The sequence below is a fragment of the Kogia breviceps genome, chromosome 10, assembly GCF_026419965.1.
Source record: "Kogia breviceps isolate mKogBre1 chromosome 10, mKogBre1 haplotype 1, whole genome shotgun sequence".
Lineage (NCBI taxonomy): Eukaryota > Metazoa > Chordata > Mammalia > Artiodactyla > Physeteridae > Kogia > Kogia breviceps.
In genome coordinates this window covers 39,433,752-39,449,666 of record NC_081319.1, presented here as the reverse complement: position 1 = coordinate 39,449,666, position 15,915 = coordinate 39,433,752, and the positions used below count along the sequence as shown (strand labels likewise).

At 48.3% G+C, this 15,915-nt stretch overlaps 2 protein-coding genes across 6 annotated transcripts in view; one reads left to right on the top strand and one right to left on the bottom strand.

Annotated features, from left to right (window-relative positions):
• Window positions 1-5,099, top strand: part of IHO1 (interactor of HORMAD1 1) — a 25,601-nt gene extending 20,502 nt beyond the window's left edge. The window contains exons 6-7 of the mRNA XM_059075756.2: window positions 3,419-3,525; window positions 3,870-5,099. Coding sequence (XP_058931739.1) covers window positions 3,419-3,525; window positions 3,870-5,030 — 1,268 coding nt within the window. The 3' untranslated portion in view covers window positions 5,031-5,099. The remainder of the gene's footprint in view (window positions 1-3,418; window positions 3,526-3,869) is intronic.
• On the bottom strand, window positions 2,959-15,915 carry C10H3orf62 (chromosome 10 C3orf62 homolog). 5 transcript variants are annotated; one of them, XR_010842561.1, is made up of 5 exons: window positions 14,825-15,520; window positions 13,925-14,016; window positions 12,673-12,934; window positions 9,045-9,341; window positions 2,959-4,266 (listed from the first exon to the last, which is right to left on the bottom strand). XR_010842561.1 is itself a non-coding variant. In XM_059075754.2 (4 exons), exons 1-4 carry the CDS (start codon window positions 15,511-15,513, stop codon window positions 9,260-9,262), a joined length of 1,125 nt encoding a protein of 374 aa, XP_058931737.1. In that variant the 5' UTR covers window positions 15,514-15,520; the 3' UTR covers window positions 2,959-9,259. The 5 variants fall into 5 exon arrangements, 3 of the variants coding, with proteins under 3 accessions (XP_058931737.1, XP_066900341.1, XP_058931738.1); XR_010842562.1 differs by having other exon boundaries at window positions 2,959-3,504; XM_059075754.2 differs by having other exon boundaries at window positions 2,959-9,341.

Here is a 15,915-nt window from a genome sequence, read left to right as displayed (position 1 = left end):
AGACTCCATGCTTGGAGGGTGTGCCCAAGGTCCTGAACACACCGGGGTCCCAGGGCAAAAGCAGTGACTCCACAGAAGTCGAGGCCAGACCTACCTGCTGGTCTTGGAGGGTCTCCTGGGGAGGTGGGGGGCGGGGGTGGCTATGGCTCTCTCTGGGGTCATAAAAGCTGGTGGTGGACATGGCAGGGACGTGAACTCTGTCTGGAGGCAGACATTTTGCGGCCATGGAACCGAGACCTGGCCCCACCCAACAGCCTGTAAGCTCCAGTGCTGGGATGCCTCAGGCCAAACAAAATCATCTTTTTTCTAAAAAATATTAATTAATTTTGGCAGCACCGGGTCTTAGTTGTGGAATGCCGGATCTTTAGTTGCGGCACGCAGGCAGGAACTAGTTCCCTGACCAGGAATTGAAACTGGGCCCCCTGCATTGGGAGTGAGGAGTCCTACCCACTGGACCACGAGGGAAGTCCCTAAACAAAATCATCTTCACAAGAAAATAGAGATATTGGCAGTGTGCTTGGTGGTCCCTCAGATCTGTCTCTTACTTCAACAGTGTTTGGATGGAACAGATGCAGGGATGCCCCTTGCTCCAAACTCTGACCACCCCCCATCCTTTTTTCCAGTCACAACCTTTGCAATCAGCCACTCAGCTATCCTCGGCCACCGGGACCAGCCAACACCATTTTTTGAGCTTAACTCCTTATTACCCATCAACCATGAGTTCCCGGATTCGTCAGAATTATTCCACCAAGGTGGAGGCTACCGTCCACTGCCTCGTCAACATGCATCTGCAGGCCTCTTACACCTACCTCTCTCTGGTAGTGATGATGTGGCTCTGGAGGGCATGGGCCACTTTTTCTGTGAATTGGCTGAGGAGAATCGTGAGGGCGCCAAGTGTCTCTTGAAAATGCAAAACCAGCACAGCGGCCGAAGCTATCTCAAGACGCCAGGAGGCTATGGAAGCCGCTGTGCTCGGGGAGAAGAACGTGAACCAGGTCCTTGTGGACCTGCACGCCCTGGGTTCTGGCTGCACAGACCCCCACCTCTGTGACTTCCGGGAGAGCTGCTTCCTGGAGGAGCAGGTGAAGCTCATCAAGAAGATGGCGACCACCTGACTAATCTCCCCAGACTGCCTGGTCCCCAGGCTGGGCTGGGCCAGTATCTCTTCGAAAGGCTCACCCTCAAGTACGACTAAGAGCCTCCAGAGCCCAGCGGCCTCTGAGGAGCCCCTCTGGTGTCAGGGCTTCTGCCTGAAGCCCCTCTCTGCAGCCACTAGGCAGCTTTTTAACCACCCTGGACCCCTCTCCCAAGCCTTGGACCAAATGGAAACAATAAAGATTTTTGCAGAAAAAAAAAAAAAGGGAGGGAGGGAGGGAGGAAGAAACTAGAGATATTGTCCAGAATATGGAAATGGATTTCAAACGGCATTTTTACTAAAAAGCTAAAAATCTGTTTATAGACAAAGCAGAAATGAAATGTCTCCTTCTAGAGAAGACACACACGCACGCTCGCACGTGCACACACACAGATCTATAACCTAAACGTGGATATGCACATGTATTGATACAAAATTCCAGAAACTGCTCATAACGTTAAATCCAGGAAGCAGGACCAAGGTCTGCATGGGAGAGATTCGATCATTTTTCATTGTATGCCTGTTTATACTGTTATAGTTTTGCTTTGTTTTTGGCTGCGCCATGCAGCATGCAGGATTTTAGATCCCCCACCAGGAATTGAATCTGTGCCCCCTGCATTGAGAGCACAGAGTCTTAACCACTGGACTGCCAGGGAAGTCCCTATACTGTTATAGTTTTTAAGAGAAAAAAATTCAATAGACTTTGGAAGTAATAGCTCAATACAAAAGCTCTTTAAAGGAGAAGACCCTGAACATATGTTTCCCAAGGACAAAGAAAGAATATGTGGGACCACAGACTGATGCTTACTGAGTACTGAATCTAGAATTGAACACTTTGCTTGCCTTCCTCATTTTCTGTTCCTAAGAAACATTGATATTTAGGAACTCAACTAGGGTAGAATAATTACATTTGCTTTCTACTACAAATATCAACATGGATGTCTGGAAAAATATTTCACTAATTGAGTTTAGGGGCAGGAATCCAGTACTTGAAATATAAGTAAACAGCCTTTTTCTAATTGGTTGACACATGGAATTTAACTTGTGTTGAGTACTAGAAAATTCGCTTTCTAAAAAAATTCTTACATTTTTTATTGTGGTAAAATACACATAACATAAAATTTACCACTTTTTACTTTTTTTCCCCCAAGACCACACTGGCTTGTCTATTCCTAGTCATCACAGGCTCTTTCTTGCCTCAGAATTTTTGCACTTGCTGTTTCCTCTAGCTGAATAACCTTTCCCTAATCTTTGCAGGGCTAGCTGCTCCTTATCTTTCTGGTTTCACCTTACATGACTCTATCTCTGATGACCTTATCTAAAGTAGGTGCCCCCACCCTCTTATTTTTATCATATTTCCTATCAGGCACTTATCACAATTTTCATTTATTAATGTGCATGTTTGTTTACTTGTTTTTTTCTTCTTCAAGACTGCAAAGATCATGTAAGTAGTTTTGTTCAAGGTTGTTTCCATGCACCTAGCACAGTGTCTGATAATAAACTTTCAGATAAAACGGTAAACCTCCAATTAATATGTTCAAACACACTGGGGAGCCTTTCTGTTTCACTTTTTCATTAGAGGTGTCCTGCCTGGAGCTCAGCCTCCAGCTCCAGATTGGGCAGGCTATGCTTTATGTCCTCTTCTTAGGACTTCACCATCATTCTGAGGATCCTTTTTTTTTTTCTCCCATTCCTGAGGGATGGAAGCACGAGTACTGTAAACCAAGGGGACAGCATGTTCAAAAGCCAATGGTGGAAGAGAGATTGCTTAGGCAGAGCTCAGAGATGCAGAAGATAGTGAGTTAAAGGGAAGTGAGCCTGGGTCTTGTTAGCCAATTTATTGAAAGATGTGGACTTCATCCAGTGGCCTGTGGGGTACCATTGAAAGTTCCGGTGACCGTAGATATGATCAGGAGGCCTGATCATATCTACATTCTAGAAAGATCACTCTGATGACAGGGCCAAGAAGGCTGGCCAAAGAGGATGTTGGTGCCATCATCCGGACAGCAGGCTTCAGAGTCCCCAGCAGGCGCTAAGGTTGAGTCTGCTTTGGCCAGGATGTTCTCAGGGAGAGAGGGAAGAAGAGACAGTGGAGGAACCATCCTGTTCTTGCTTTCTCTCCTCACCAGGGCTGATCTGGATGGTTAGAGTTCTGGGTGTTGGCAGAGCAGGCTCTGGTAGCCCGTGCCGGGTTCCAGCTTCTCCCTCTCCACGACTGTGGCCTGGGCAGGGTGGGGCATACCATAGTCTTCATGTGGTGAATTGTCATTGTTTTGTATTTAGTGCAAGAGACCATGAAGGCAGCCCAGAGTGATCTGGTGTTGGAAACAGTGTGGGACAAATGCAACATGGAACAGGCCATCCTTGAGCTGCAAAAGAGATTTGAAGGTGTAAGTGTAGACCCTGACCCCTTTCCTCAAGTATGTTTCTGGTTTTGTTAATAAGACCTAGAGAGACACCTTTAAAATGGCAAATCTCAGCCAAGAACAGAGGCCACCACAGGCCCCTTGGTAACAGGCCAGGGTAGAGGCCAGCTTCCTTTCCCAAGGTTCTCTGGCATGATGTGGACCCTAGGGACCCTGCTCCAGAGTGTAGCTATGTATCCCCTGTATAGTACCCAGCAAGGGACAAGGTTTTGATCTGCTGGCCCATCCTTTGTTTTGTTCACACGTTATATTGTGCATTCTGAGTTGCACTGTCCGTAACTCCCTTCTTTCTCATTGCCCTTCTTTAGAGACAAGCAGAGTTTATAGAAATGAAGTCCAACCTGAAGCACCTTGAAGTTTTAGTTGCTCAGCAGAGTAAGGACTTCCAGCAGCTGTGTGAGCAGCTAGGCCAGCTGAATATGCCCAGTGTCCTAGCAGAGCTAAATCAATTGATCTCTGTCCCTTGGATACCCAGACATGTGAAGGACAGTGCTTCTCAGACTTCACCATCTCTGGCCCAGAGCCTCAGTTTCACCAGGCAGGAGAAATATGCCTCTGAGGAACCAGTTATGTGGCAGGTCCAGGCCCTCCCTGCTGCATGCAATCTTAGTGTGGGCTCCTTGAGGCCTGGAGAGTCTGGCATCTGGGGTGAGGGAGCAAAGAGTAGTGCTCTCCAAGAAGAGGCTGTGCCGCTGGCAGTTGGAACTGGCAAAAGAAGCAGGCAAATCAAGGATAAGGCAGTGCAGACTAACTGCCAGAATTGTGCTATTACTAAAACAGGCTCTGAGAACCATGGCTCTGGCGTCCTGGGCCACAAGATTCCTGAAGACAGGGACCTGGTTTCCCAAGGAGCTTCACGGCTTATATCACTGGATTTAAACAACTTTGCAACCAGCATTAAGAACACCTGCCAAAAATGTCAAGCCAAAGGCATGTTTCCGTGTAACCCTTGTGAACAAAGGTTGATGACTGAACAGAAAGGCAGAACTGTAGAAAGAGGGGGGAAAGGCAAAAAGCAGCATCCCAGGAAAGCCCCCAGAAGCAGGCTCCTAGCCAGGAAGCAAGAACAAACCCCAGGCAAGAACAAACCCCAAGCAAAACTTGCTTCCAATTCTAAATATCCTCACCCTCCAGTTTCCATCTCACAAAGGCCCCCCCAGGGGCGGCAGGAATCCCTTGCTCAGCCCCTGCATCTTCAGGGCCCCAGGAGCCCCACAAAACCAGTCTGCTCTGCTCTGAGAGGAACAGTCATGCCCAGTAAGACAGCAAGGGCGGTGCAAGGGAATCTCTTGCAGTACAGTGGGCATGCTTCCCAAGACAACAGCCTGCTTTCTCACAGTTCCCAGGGGGACCAACAGATGAGCTGGTTCAGTGACCTCAACGTCAGAAAAGAGCCCCCTCAGTGCAAGGAGCCAGGGAAGAATATGCTCTATGACCTGGGTTTTGATAGCAGTGATGATGGCTTCTGACCAGCCCATAGTGACTTCAGCTGATGGTTTATTGGTCTCAGTTGGAAAGACAAATCACAGAACACTTTGGGCTGGCTAACAGCAGAAACTTCCCAAAGGCCTGCCTGGAACCCTCAGAGTCAGAGGCTATGCTTTGGAGGGGGTGGTGGTCAGGGTGGTGGTGCAGGGCTGGGGAGCAGATCTGGCACTCTGGGTACCAGGTGCTGCCCATGACAGAGCATAGAGATAAATACACCCTTATTTATGGGAATGAAATGTGTGCAGAGGTGGTGATGAGAGCTGGGGCAGCAGCCTGGGTGCGGGGCATAAGGAGGAGGGTGTTGTATTTGGTAGAAGGAGGGCTGCCTTCCATATGGAATATCCAGTAGCAGAAGGGCTCTCACAAAACTGTTGGTGTAGCAGCAAGTCTCCCAAACACAACATTTTTGGTCTTCAAACATTTCCTTCACATGACCAATATCTTTCTGGAGCTCAGGATTTTTTAAAAAAATTATTATTTGTATCCAGTTTTGCTGCGAGAGCATCTGCATTTTTTAGACAGTGGACATATTATAGGGCACACACTAAGTCAGACTTCCTGTGAACAGAGAAATATAAAGCCACCAGGGAAAGAGAGGTGACATGCACCAAACAAATGCCGGGAACCACACTCTTCACAGGCACACAGTTCCATTTTTCTTTCTAGCTGTTTTCCCCTGTTCTGGTTTCAACCACTCTTTTAAAGCTAATGAGAGCGGCTGTGGGCCCTGTATCATTTCTGGAGAGCAATGTGCTTATATGAGACTTTGGCTTTCCAATTATATCCTGTTGAAGTTTTTGAATTTTTGCAATATATATGTACTTCTTTTGTAATACAAAAAAATCAAAAAATAAAGATAAAACTTTTAAGGTGCGTACCATCCTTTTATTTCTTACGCTTCTCATAAGATGATTTTGAATAAACCACACCCTATTCAAACTGATTTTTCTTTTTTTTATGAAAGTAAAAATCCTCATGGATGGACAGCTTCCAGAATTTGCCTATTATCAAGCCAGTACAGGGTTGAAAAATGGGGCTTCTTTTTTTTGGCCGTGCCACACAGCTTGCAGGGGATCTTAGTTCCCTGGCCAGGGACTGAAACTGGGCCACGGCAGTAAAAGTGCTGAGTCCTACCCACTGGACCGCCAGGGAATTCCTAAAAATGGGGCTTCTGAGTGGGCCATTATAGAAAGTAATTGTTTCTGATTTCTCATTTTTATATTCTTTATTTGCAGGGTTATGTATCCCACAAAAATCTGGGAGAGTTTACTTTGCCTGTGACACCTTTGGCAGGGCTACCAGGAACCAGCCTAAGGTGCTTTCACTCTCATCTCCAGACCAAGGGTGTCCTACAGTCTACAGCCACAGGCAATGGCAGCAGCCCTCTATCTTCAAGGCCTAGGAAGTACAGACTTGGGCTCTGCTTTAGGGTGCCATGGCCTCTACTCTCCCTGTGCATTTCACTGGATATCTGTTCACCCTGCCCTCTGCCAGCCTCCACTGCCTTCCTTGCTGGTTTTCTCTGCCTGTGCAAGGACGGCACGGGAGGAAGCAGCCCAGCCCTTCCCAAACTGACTACAGGTGGCTGTGGAGCAGTTAGTATGAGGCTTGTAGATCAGAGGGGTCTGTATTTGGAAATGTTTTATTACTCTAAGTTGAAAGGTTTAGTCATTTTACTTCACAGTTGAGACCCTGTTGAGAGAAGTCCACCAGTATTTATGACTGTGGCCTTCTCATTGAAGGGTCTTGTCCAACTTTGAAATGCCAAAGCAGGACCCTCTGTTCTGATTCTGCTGTGAGTTATGAAATCCTGTATTTCTTCAAAAGTATTTCATTTTGGGCTTCCCTGGTGGCGCAGTGGTTGAGAATCTGCCTGCCAATGCAGGGGACACGGGTTCGAGCCCTGGTCTGGGAAGATCCCACATGCCACGGAGCAACTGGGCCCGTGAGCCACAATTACTGAGCCTGCGCATCTGGAGCCTATGCTCCGCAATAAGAGAGGCTGCGGCAGTGAGTGGCCCCCGCTTGCCACAACTGGAGAAAGCCCTCGCACAGAAACGAAGACCCAACACAGCCATAAATAAATAAATAAATAAATAAATAAATTTTTTTTAAAAAAGTATTTCATTTTGTTTAAAGTCAAAGATCAGAGTGACTCAACGTTACATGAGCTGGGTGTTTTCGTAGAATGAGCAGTAAATTTGTCGCCTAACAAGGCTGGGTTAATTAAAATTATGCTGCCTGTCTCTGGCAATCATCGGAAAGGATATTCTGTTTCTTATTTTATTCCTAAGGCTTTTTTTTGTTTTTTTTTTTTAAACTATTGTGTTCCTGCCAAATTTGGTGAGCATGACACAGCCCAGGCACATCCCTGGAGCACACAACAGTTTTGGCTTTTTGGATGCTGATAGAGATGTATGTAGCCACATGGGTGGGTGTGGTGGGAGGTCTACCGGCCTAGGGCCCACCTAGGGACTCCTCCCTCTATACAACTCCAGCTACAGTCTGAGGATGGAAGTGAAGCCACTTGCAGCACCTAATTGTCTTGACAGTCAAGTATCAATTTAAATGTCACCTACAGAGAGGCCTTTTCCTGACCTCTCCTCTTCTGAAGGGGCTCACCCTACTCACTGCCCATTCCCTTACCCTGTTTTAATTTCTCTCATACAGTTCCATCTGAAATGATATATTAAATCAGTATTTTTGTGTTTGCCCACCTTGCACAGTAGAATATAAACTCCAGAAGCAAGAGCAGCATCTGCCTCGTCCCTACTGTATCCTCAGCATCCAGGAGAGTGTCTGGCACTAGTAGACACTTGATAAATACTTACTGAGAGCAGGGATTTCTTGCTTATCTTTCAAACAGCTCCTGGCAGCCTGTCCTGAAAGTTGGGTCCCCACTAGGGCTGGAATCCACTGTCAAGCAGATTTCCTGAGTAAAACTTTGTTCCCTCTATAAATATTTAGCTGGAACCTAAAATATTAATGTTCTCCCACATACTCCAGGGAGAAAGCAAATTACCAGAGCCTCAGATTGTCTCTAGATGACAGCCTTTCCAATAACTACCCATAATCAGGTGCAGTGGCCTCCCTGGTTTGCTTGCCTAGTTCACTGGCCTTCACTGCCATGTTAAACGTCTTGTGCCTCAGTTAGAGGGAGGAGGGAGATTGGCCTCTTTTGCAAATCCTTTTCATCAATTTCTTTGATCATTAATAGCTCACAACTCCTCCAGTGGCAGGATGGTGTTGCTGCCCTATCAGCACATTCCTGGGTGCAAAGGTGAGGGGCAAAGGTCCCCCAGGTTATCTGTCTCCCTCCTCCTTGTCTCCTGACCCCCTTGGAGTCTTTCCTGGGATTGGAAGTGCAGGGTCCAGGAGAATGACAAGGAGCCAGGGTAGGTGGGCCAGGAGGTGGCTCCCCCATTCCCCTGGTGAGGGGAGCAGGAGGTAGGGGGAGGGAGCCCTGAGACTCAGAGATGAGAAGGTAGGCTTGCGTGCCTGATTGTGCTGGCTGGAGCTACACAGAGGCAGGCGCTTACTGACCACAAGGTGCCCCCAGAGCTTACCTGGTAAGAATTCAGACTCCAGTCTAGACCTGCGTTGCTAGACAGCCATGCCCAGGAATGTGGGGAACATTGCAATCCAGATGTGGCTGAGGATAGGGTCACTGTTTCCAGCCCTTGGCCACCCTTGAATTGTCTTTTTTTTTTTTGGCCACACTGCGTGGCATGTGGGATCTTAGTTCCCTGACCAGGGATCAAACCTGTGCCCCCTGCAGTAGAAGCTTGGAGTCCCAACCACTGGACCACTGGGGAAGTCCCTTGAATTGTCCTCTTGAAAGAACTGTTGCTGTACTCTCAGGCCTCAGCTGTGGCCTCTGCTCCTTGCTGGAACTTCACTCGGCATTCACTCATCTCTCCTTTTTCCTGTCCCTTCTTCCCCCCATTTCCCTCCAGACCCCCAGCCTCTCCTAGTTTCTACAGACCAGCTCCTACCTTAAGTATTGTTACAAGTCTACCAGTATGCAGACAGAGCTGGTTTCTAATGACTTTTGCATTGACCCGGCAGCATGTAGCCAGGGGACCTGGAAACCCCTCCTTATAGAACTGGATGGGCCCAGCTTCTCACATGCCTTGTTCTGTAGCTTGAACTTGCAGTTGGTGACTAGCAGGTTCCAAAGCTCCTATTTATTCTTGAAGCTGCCTTGTTTCTATTTTGATTCTGCTAATCCAAATTGCAGTTTGGTGTTTCCACGGAAACAATTCAGGGATTGTTTGGCTTTCCAAGATGAACTGTGGGGGAGAGAACCGAATGACGTAAAACATTTTTAGTTTCTCAAATATCAATGTCTCCCCAATAAATCTTTGGTCCCAAGTTTATTAAAATGAATGTTCTAGGCAAAAAATATTCCAGGCTCCTTTTATTCCTCCAGCTAAATCCCTAGAGACTAACTCCCCAAACCCCTGCTCCGTGCAGAGGAGCACACATCTGCCTGCCACCCTGAAGCAGATGACAAAGGCAGGAAAGTGTCCTTCGGGCACCTTGGGGAGCCAGGGATGCAGACACAAGAGTAGGTGTCACCAGGGAAATGACCACATGGCCACCCCAGCTACTCTGGGACTGGCATGCCAGAGGCTCAGGGCTCACCTGCTTTGCTAAATAGCTGTGTTTCTACAGTGAGGAAAAGCTCCTCATTTAAGGATTCCAGGATGAATTAGCCCTTTTGGTAAATCTGAATTTTCACATAAAGGCTTTGCTAAAACAGAGGTATATTTGTCTATCCAGCCAGGGAAAAATGGACCCCTCCCTCCTACCCCACCCCTACCCCAGGCTCCGCCCTCATTCCCAAGGGCCACAGTCTCTGTTGCAGGCAGAAAAAAAATCCTCTCATTTCAGTCTTGCAGGGTTAGGGCTAGATCCCCTTTCCCAGCACTGAGTGCTGAGAAACAGCTCTGTGAGACCCAGAGCTTCTGGCCCTGAGGGTCCAGCACCCACAGGGAAGGGTGAGCCCCTTCTCAGGGTCCTGCTGAGCACCCCCTTGCAGGCCCTGGACCTGCCCCAGTTCCTGGAAACTGTGAAGGTCACCTCTGGGCAGGTTTCTGATGAGGGATGCCCATGGCTGGTTGGTGAAGATGAGGGTTTTAAAAAACAACTCTAATTTCTTTTTTCTACAGAAGTGATACATGTCCACTGCAGATAAATTTAAAAATACAGACAAGAAAAAGACCTAAACCCTCCTTGTTCTTCCATAACAGTTTTCTGCATGTGTGCTCATACACACATTTCACAAACTTGGGATCAACTGCATTTAAAAATAAATAAATACATATTAAATTTTGCAATAAATTCAGATTTACAGGAAAGTTGCAAAGACAATAAGTTCAAATATATCCTTCACCCAGCTTCTCTTAATGTTAACATCTTGCATAACTGTGGCATACTTGTCAAAACTAAGAAACTAACATAACCATATTAATAACTAAACTTGAGCCTGTATTTAGATTTGATCCGTTTTTCCATTAATGTCCTCTCTCTGTTCCAGGACACAATCCAGGACACCGCACTGCATTTAGTCATTGTGTCTCCTCAGTGTCCACCGCTCTGTGACAGATTTTGAGTCTTTCCTTGTTTTTAATGACCTTGACAGTCTTGAGTACTGGCCAGGTATCCTGTAGAATATCCCCCAAACTGGGTTCGTCTGATGTTTGTCTCACGATTAGATTGGGGCTGGGAGGTTTTGGTAGGAATACCATGGAAATGAAGCACCCTTCTCATCGTATCCTGTCAGGGGTGGGTGACTTGCACAGGACAGCATGGGTGGTGCTCACCTTCATCACTTGGTTAAGTGGTGTCTGCCAGGCTTCTCCATGTAATCTACTATCTTTCCCTTTCCCAGCTCTATTCCTTGTAAGTGAGTCACTAAGTTCAGCTCACCCTCAAGGGGTGGTGACAGGCAGGGTTTGGGGGAGATGAGGATTAAGCCCCACATCCTCTGTGGGAGAGTATCCACATCAAGACATATTATTTGGAACTCACTGTTGGGAGACCTGGTTTTTTGAATATCAAGTAGCCTGACAACTCTCCCTCCAGATGGCCCCATTCCCCCTGCAGTGGGGCAGGCAAGAAGCTGTGAGCATTTTTTATTTGCTCCTGTCTCTCCTATTCAGGGAATAGAAAGTGAACCCCAGTTCCATAATTTGTGATGTTTATTATCTGCTGCAGGGAGTGAGAGTATGGTGGCTTGGAAGGAGCCTCTGGTTAGCCCATCCTGCCCTCTACACCCCCGCGGAGGCCTGTCTCATGAAGTGGCTGGAGGCTAGTTCTCAGGGTCAGGCAAGTGCCCAGTCTCACACAGCTACGGAGTAGATGCAAGGTCTCTACCTGGGGGCCCAGAGGAATCTCCAGACCTGTAGTAAAGGGATGTTGCCAGCTCTGCAGCCTGCCCTATGCTGGGTCACTAGCCTAAAATATGGACTGGGGGGGGGGGGTCCTCGGCCCCTGGCACTTCCTCCCAGCTCCTTGGTTTGAGTTTTGGGTCTTACAACAGCTTTGCACCAGACTCCTTACCCCCATACTCCCCTATGCCTAGGAGGCGGGCACTTCCCTGAGACTCAGCTTCTGGGAGGCATGATACCTTGCCCAACAGCTTATTAGGTTTCCTGAAAGAACATCATGGTTGTGAGAGATCTGTCCAAATAATTTTTGATCATGTCCTTTCTCTCAAGCTGTGGTGGAGGGTTGGCTCCAGCCCAGGAAACCTAATAAGGGATGCTACCAGCCCCTCTGACACAAGTAGGAGGCCTTTGCAGAGGGCTTTGAGCTGGGCAGGGGCAAGGATGGAGGGATTGAGGGTCTGGACATGAAGAGGGCATGAGGCCCGCGCAGGGGACAGGCAGCCTTGTGTGCAAAGTGTGCAAATGCAGCAGATGGCCTGGGGCCAAGGTCCATCTTGACGCCAGTTCCTCCATACAGGTTGAGCTGGCCTGGGATGGGTTGGTCCCAGGGATGCAGAAAGCCCATGCTGGTTGTGGCCCCCGTACTTTTTCAGGGGTCCATGGAAAAGAACATGAAGACACACAGCAGAGGCCCAAGACCTGCACCTGCCTTGGGTTCTGGGTATATTGAACATCAATCAAAAAAACAGTCAAGGGCTTCCCTGGTGGCGCAGTGGTTGAGAATCCGCCTGCCGATGCAGGGGACACGGGTTCGTGCCCTGGTCCGGGAAGATCCCACATGCCGCGGAGCAACTAAGCCCGTGAGCCATGGCCGCTAGGCCTGCGTGTCCGGAGCCTGTGCTCCGCAACGGGAGAGGCCACAACAGTGAGAGGCCCGCATACCGAAAAAAACAAACAAACAAACAAAAAAAAACAGTCAAGATGTTAAAAAAAAAAAGGTGAAAAAAAAAAGAAACTTTAAAGCAACAGAATTAAAAAAACAAACAAACAAACTGGGCTCTCAGTTCAAAAAGGGACACAACTGGAAGTTAAAAAGGTTGGGATAATTCAGATTCTGCCAAGCCTCTGAAGAATGTGGCCCCTGATGACAACTGTGACTGCCCTGCACAGACACCCTAACATCAGACCCCTGCTGTAAAGAATCAAAGCTGAAGTCAACTGTCCTTACTCAATTCGGTATTTAAAAGAGGTCATCAAATTGTAGTCCTCTTCCAAGTCCAAAACAGTCTCCACGATATTGTGATCATAGAAAGCCTGCTTGAGGCTGCCAGGGTCTGCGTCCGAGGCCTCCTGAGGGCTCTCATCCACCAGCAGGGCCCAGGCTTCCTCCTTGAAGGGTGAATCTTCACAGCAACCACACACATGGTTCAACTCGTTTTCAAATTCTAGTTTTCCAGCCAATTCTTCAATAGTTTGGATGCCTGTATGGTCTTAAAAATAAAAACATTCAGCATTACAATTCCAGTGAGAGATTTCTTAAGACATTTCAGGCACAAGTTAAAAACCACAAATGGGCGGCCATCTCCGGGGACTCTGCAAAGCCGGTGTTCCTGCCCCCGGGGCTGGCAGGCGGCCACATTCTAACATGCGCTTGGTGCCCCACTTCCTACCTCAGGTATTTATTGAGCCCCAACCATCTCCTTGGTTTCCAAGGAGGGCTTAAGTGGGAGGATACAGAGATGCATGTGTTTGTTCCGGCCCTCAAGAAACTACTCCCTGACCTGCGGGCACAAGACACAGTGTGAATGGGATCTTTGGGGTAATCAAAATGCTGCCTGCTGGGACTTCCCTGGTGGTCCAGTGGTTAAAACTCTGAGCCTCCAGTGCAGGGGGCACGGGTTTGATCCCTGATCGCGGAACTAAGATCCCACATGCTGTGCAGCGTGGCCAAAAAATGAGAAAAAAAAAGCTAAAAATAAAATAGCTTTAAAAAAAATAGCGCACACGCAGAATATACAGATGTGTGTGTAGAAAAAGTATCTATGACAGGATATACAGCACTGCGTTAACAGTGGCTGCCTTCATGGTGGATGGTGGAATTACAGGGGAGTTTTTGGCTTTTAACTTTTCTTTTAATCTTGTATCAATGCCCCCACAACTGGACTATTCCCCTCTACCCCTACCCCCATCTCTGCCTATGTCCTGTTTCCTTCACGTCTAAGCTCATCCACCAACAGGGGCTGCTGTCCCTGGCCTCCAAGGATTCACTCTAACTGTACATTTATGAAATGACTTTGACTGATGTGTAACTCCCCCAGGTTATCAGCACCATGAAGGCTCTCTGCTGTGAGCAAAACAAATCTACCAAGCCAGTGGAAAAGGAATAAGAATTTTTTTTTAACAAGATGCTTGCTGACTCAGGGGCCTGTGTGAAGAACCTATCCTTCCAGGGAGAGGATGGACCAGCCCTCTGTACTCACCAATCATGTCAAGCAAATCCTTTGTGACTTCTTGGCTAGAACTGCTGAGTGGCATGTTTGACTCAACCTTCAAATCTTTCTCCATATCTTTCCTGCAGCCCCCAGGTGAAAAGAAAAAGGTGGGGGATTAGATCCTCTTTCAAGAAAATATTGGAGGGGAACTCAGTGTTAGATTATCTTAAAGACAAACACTGGTACTTTAAATTGTCATTTATGCTGTGATTAGAAGATGACTGGGAACCACTGAATCAGTGAAGTTGACTAAAAGCATCATAATGCCCATTAATGTTTGTGAATAGGAGCACAAATATTTGTACAATTGAAATGATTAAATGGCTCCTTCAGTCTCTGACTACAGAGCAACCAAGATGGCAGGACCTTGAAGTTTCAGCCCATATGGTCCTCCATGCTTCAAATCAAGTTGCCTAGGATGAGACAGTTTGCAGCTACCTGGGAGAAGAAAAGTTCTAGGGAAGACCTTATCCCAGGGAAAGCCTATAAAGCTCTGGGTTGAGGAAGGGGAGCAGAAGCAAGGATGAAGTCAGGGCCCAGGCATTGATCCGCCTCTCCCCAGTGTGGGGAAAAAAACACTGGAATTAAGATGTGTGTTTCTGCAGCACAAAAAATAAGATGACTTTTAAAACTAGGTTCTTTAACATTCACTACCCCTTTTGGTACTGCAGAGTGGTTTCCATGACTGGTTAGACATCCAAGACCCCTCACCCCCTCAAACCACACATACACACTCTTTCTGAAGAACGTTTACAAACTTCCCAAATAAAGTCTTAGAGCTTCAGAGGGGAGACATAGCGTTATGGACTCAATTTAGGATTTTCAACAATTTTTTCATATATGAGATACCCCTAATTGTAGCTATTAAACTATTCAGATTGGAATCACCTTAGACTGTCTTTTCTCCAGTTCTCCCCATCTCCTGACGCTCTCCAAAACTGTCTTTCAGGTGCCAAAATGGAGGAATGCATTGGTATGTTTTCCTTGCTGGTCAGAGGTTTTCTTTTGGGGCATAGAGCATGTGTCTTTGCACTCACGGGTTCGTGGTTTGGTGCAAAGGCAGGGCTCTCATTCCCAGGAGCACATGGGACAGGAGAGAAAGGAGCCGCAGAGGAGCAGACTGCCAGCGGGTGCCTCCTGCAGAGGAGCCTGTGCATGGGGAAGGGGAAGGAAAGCGGCGCAGCGTCCAGCTCCAGCCTCTGCATGCCTGAGCACTCCTGGGAATGACTGACTCCTTCAAAGGCCCGGTCAATGGCTGCAGTCAGCTCCTTTCTGCATCTTCTCAGTTTTTCAGACATCTCCCCTAAAAGCGACCATGTCTTTATTATACAATACACTGGAAATGCACACAGCAACGTGAAAATAATGTTACAGATGAGGTTGTAAACCACCCCCAAACGGAGTATTTGCCACAATTTCCTTAAGTTTGATCCACGCCACGGGTCGGAGAGCAGGGAAACCCACACTCCCGGCGCTTTTTTCCCCGTGGGGTCAGGTGCGGCCCGCGGTTCTCCGGGAGGGAGGAACCAGCGATGGAGCCGGAACCACACCCCCTCCCCCGGCTCCGTGCCCCTCATCCCAGCCCGCAGCCCCTTCGGGCTCCGGCCCGGCCCCACCCAGCGGCCATATCCGCCCCCCCCCCCGCCCCGAGAGGAGACCCACAGCCGGGTCCTCACCGAGCAGCCGGCGCTCCCGCACCACCGCCCCCGCCAACGGTCGTTGCGCATGCCCTCATCGATCCGTCGCGTGTGCCCACTACTGACAGGCCCAACCCCCACGGCTCAGGTTAAGGGTCAGACAAGAAAAGCCCGGATGACCTTGTTCTTTGAACCAACGCAAGGGGAAGCAAGGGCCCCACGCACGGAGGGGACGGGGGCTCAGGCCTCCCCGCGACAACGACAACGGCCATTGGAGTGCAGCCCGGGCAGGGGTACGGAGGCCAGATCGCTGAAAGAAAATCGGCTGGAGGGATGGGGATC

Coding starts and splice junctions, on each gene's coding strand:
- C10H3orf62 (XM_059075754.2), bottom strand. CDS start 15,513: ATGAGGGGCACGGAGCCGGGGGAGGGGGTGTGGTTCCGGCTCCATCGC. Junction 12,935..13,924: donor GGATTTGCTTGACATGATTG/GTGAGTACAGAG, acceptor TTTATTTTTAAG/ACCATACAGGCATCCAAACT. Junction 9,342..12,672: donor TCTTTTAAATACCGAATTGA/GTAAGGACAGTT, acceptor TCTCCCCCACAG/TTCATCTTGGAAAGCCAAAC.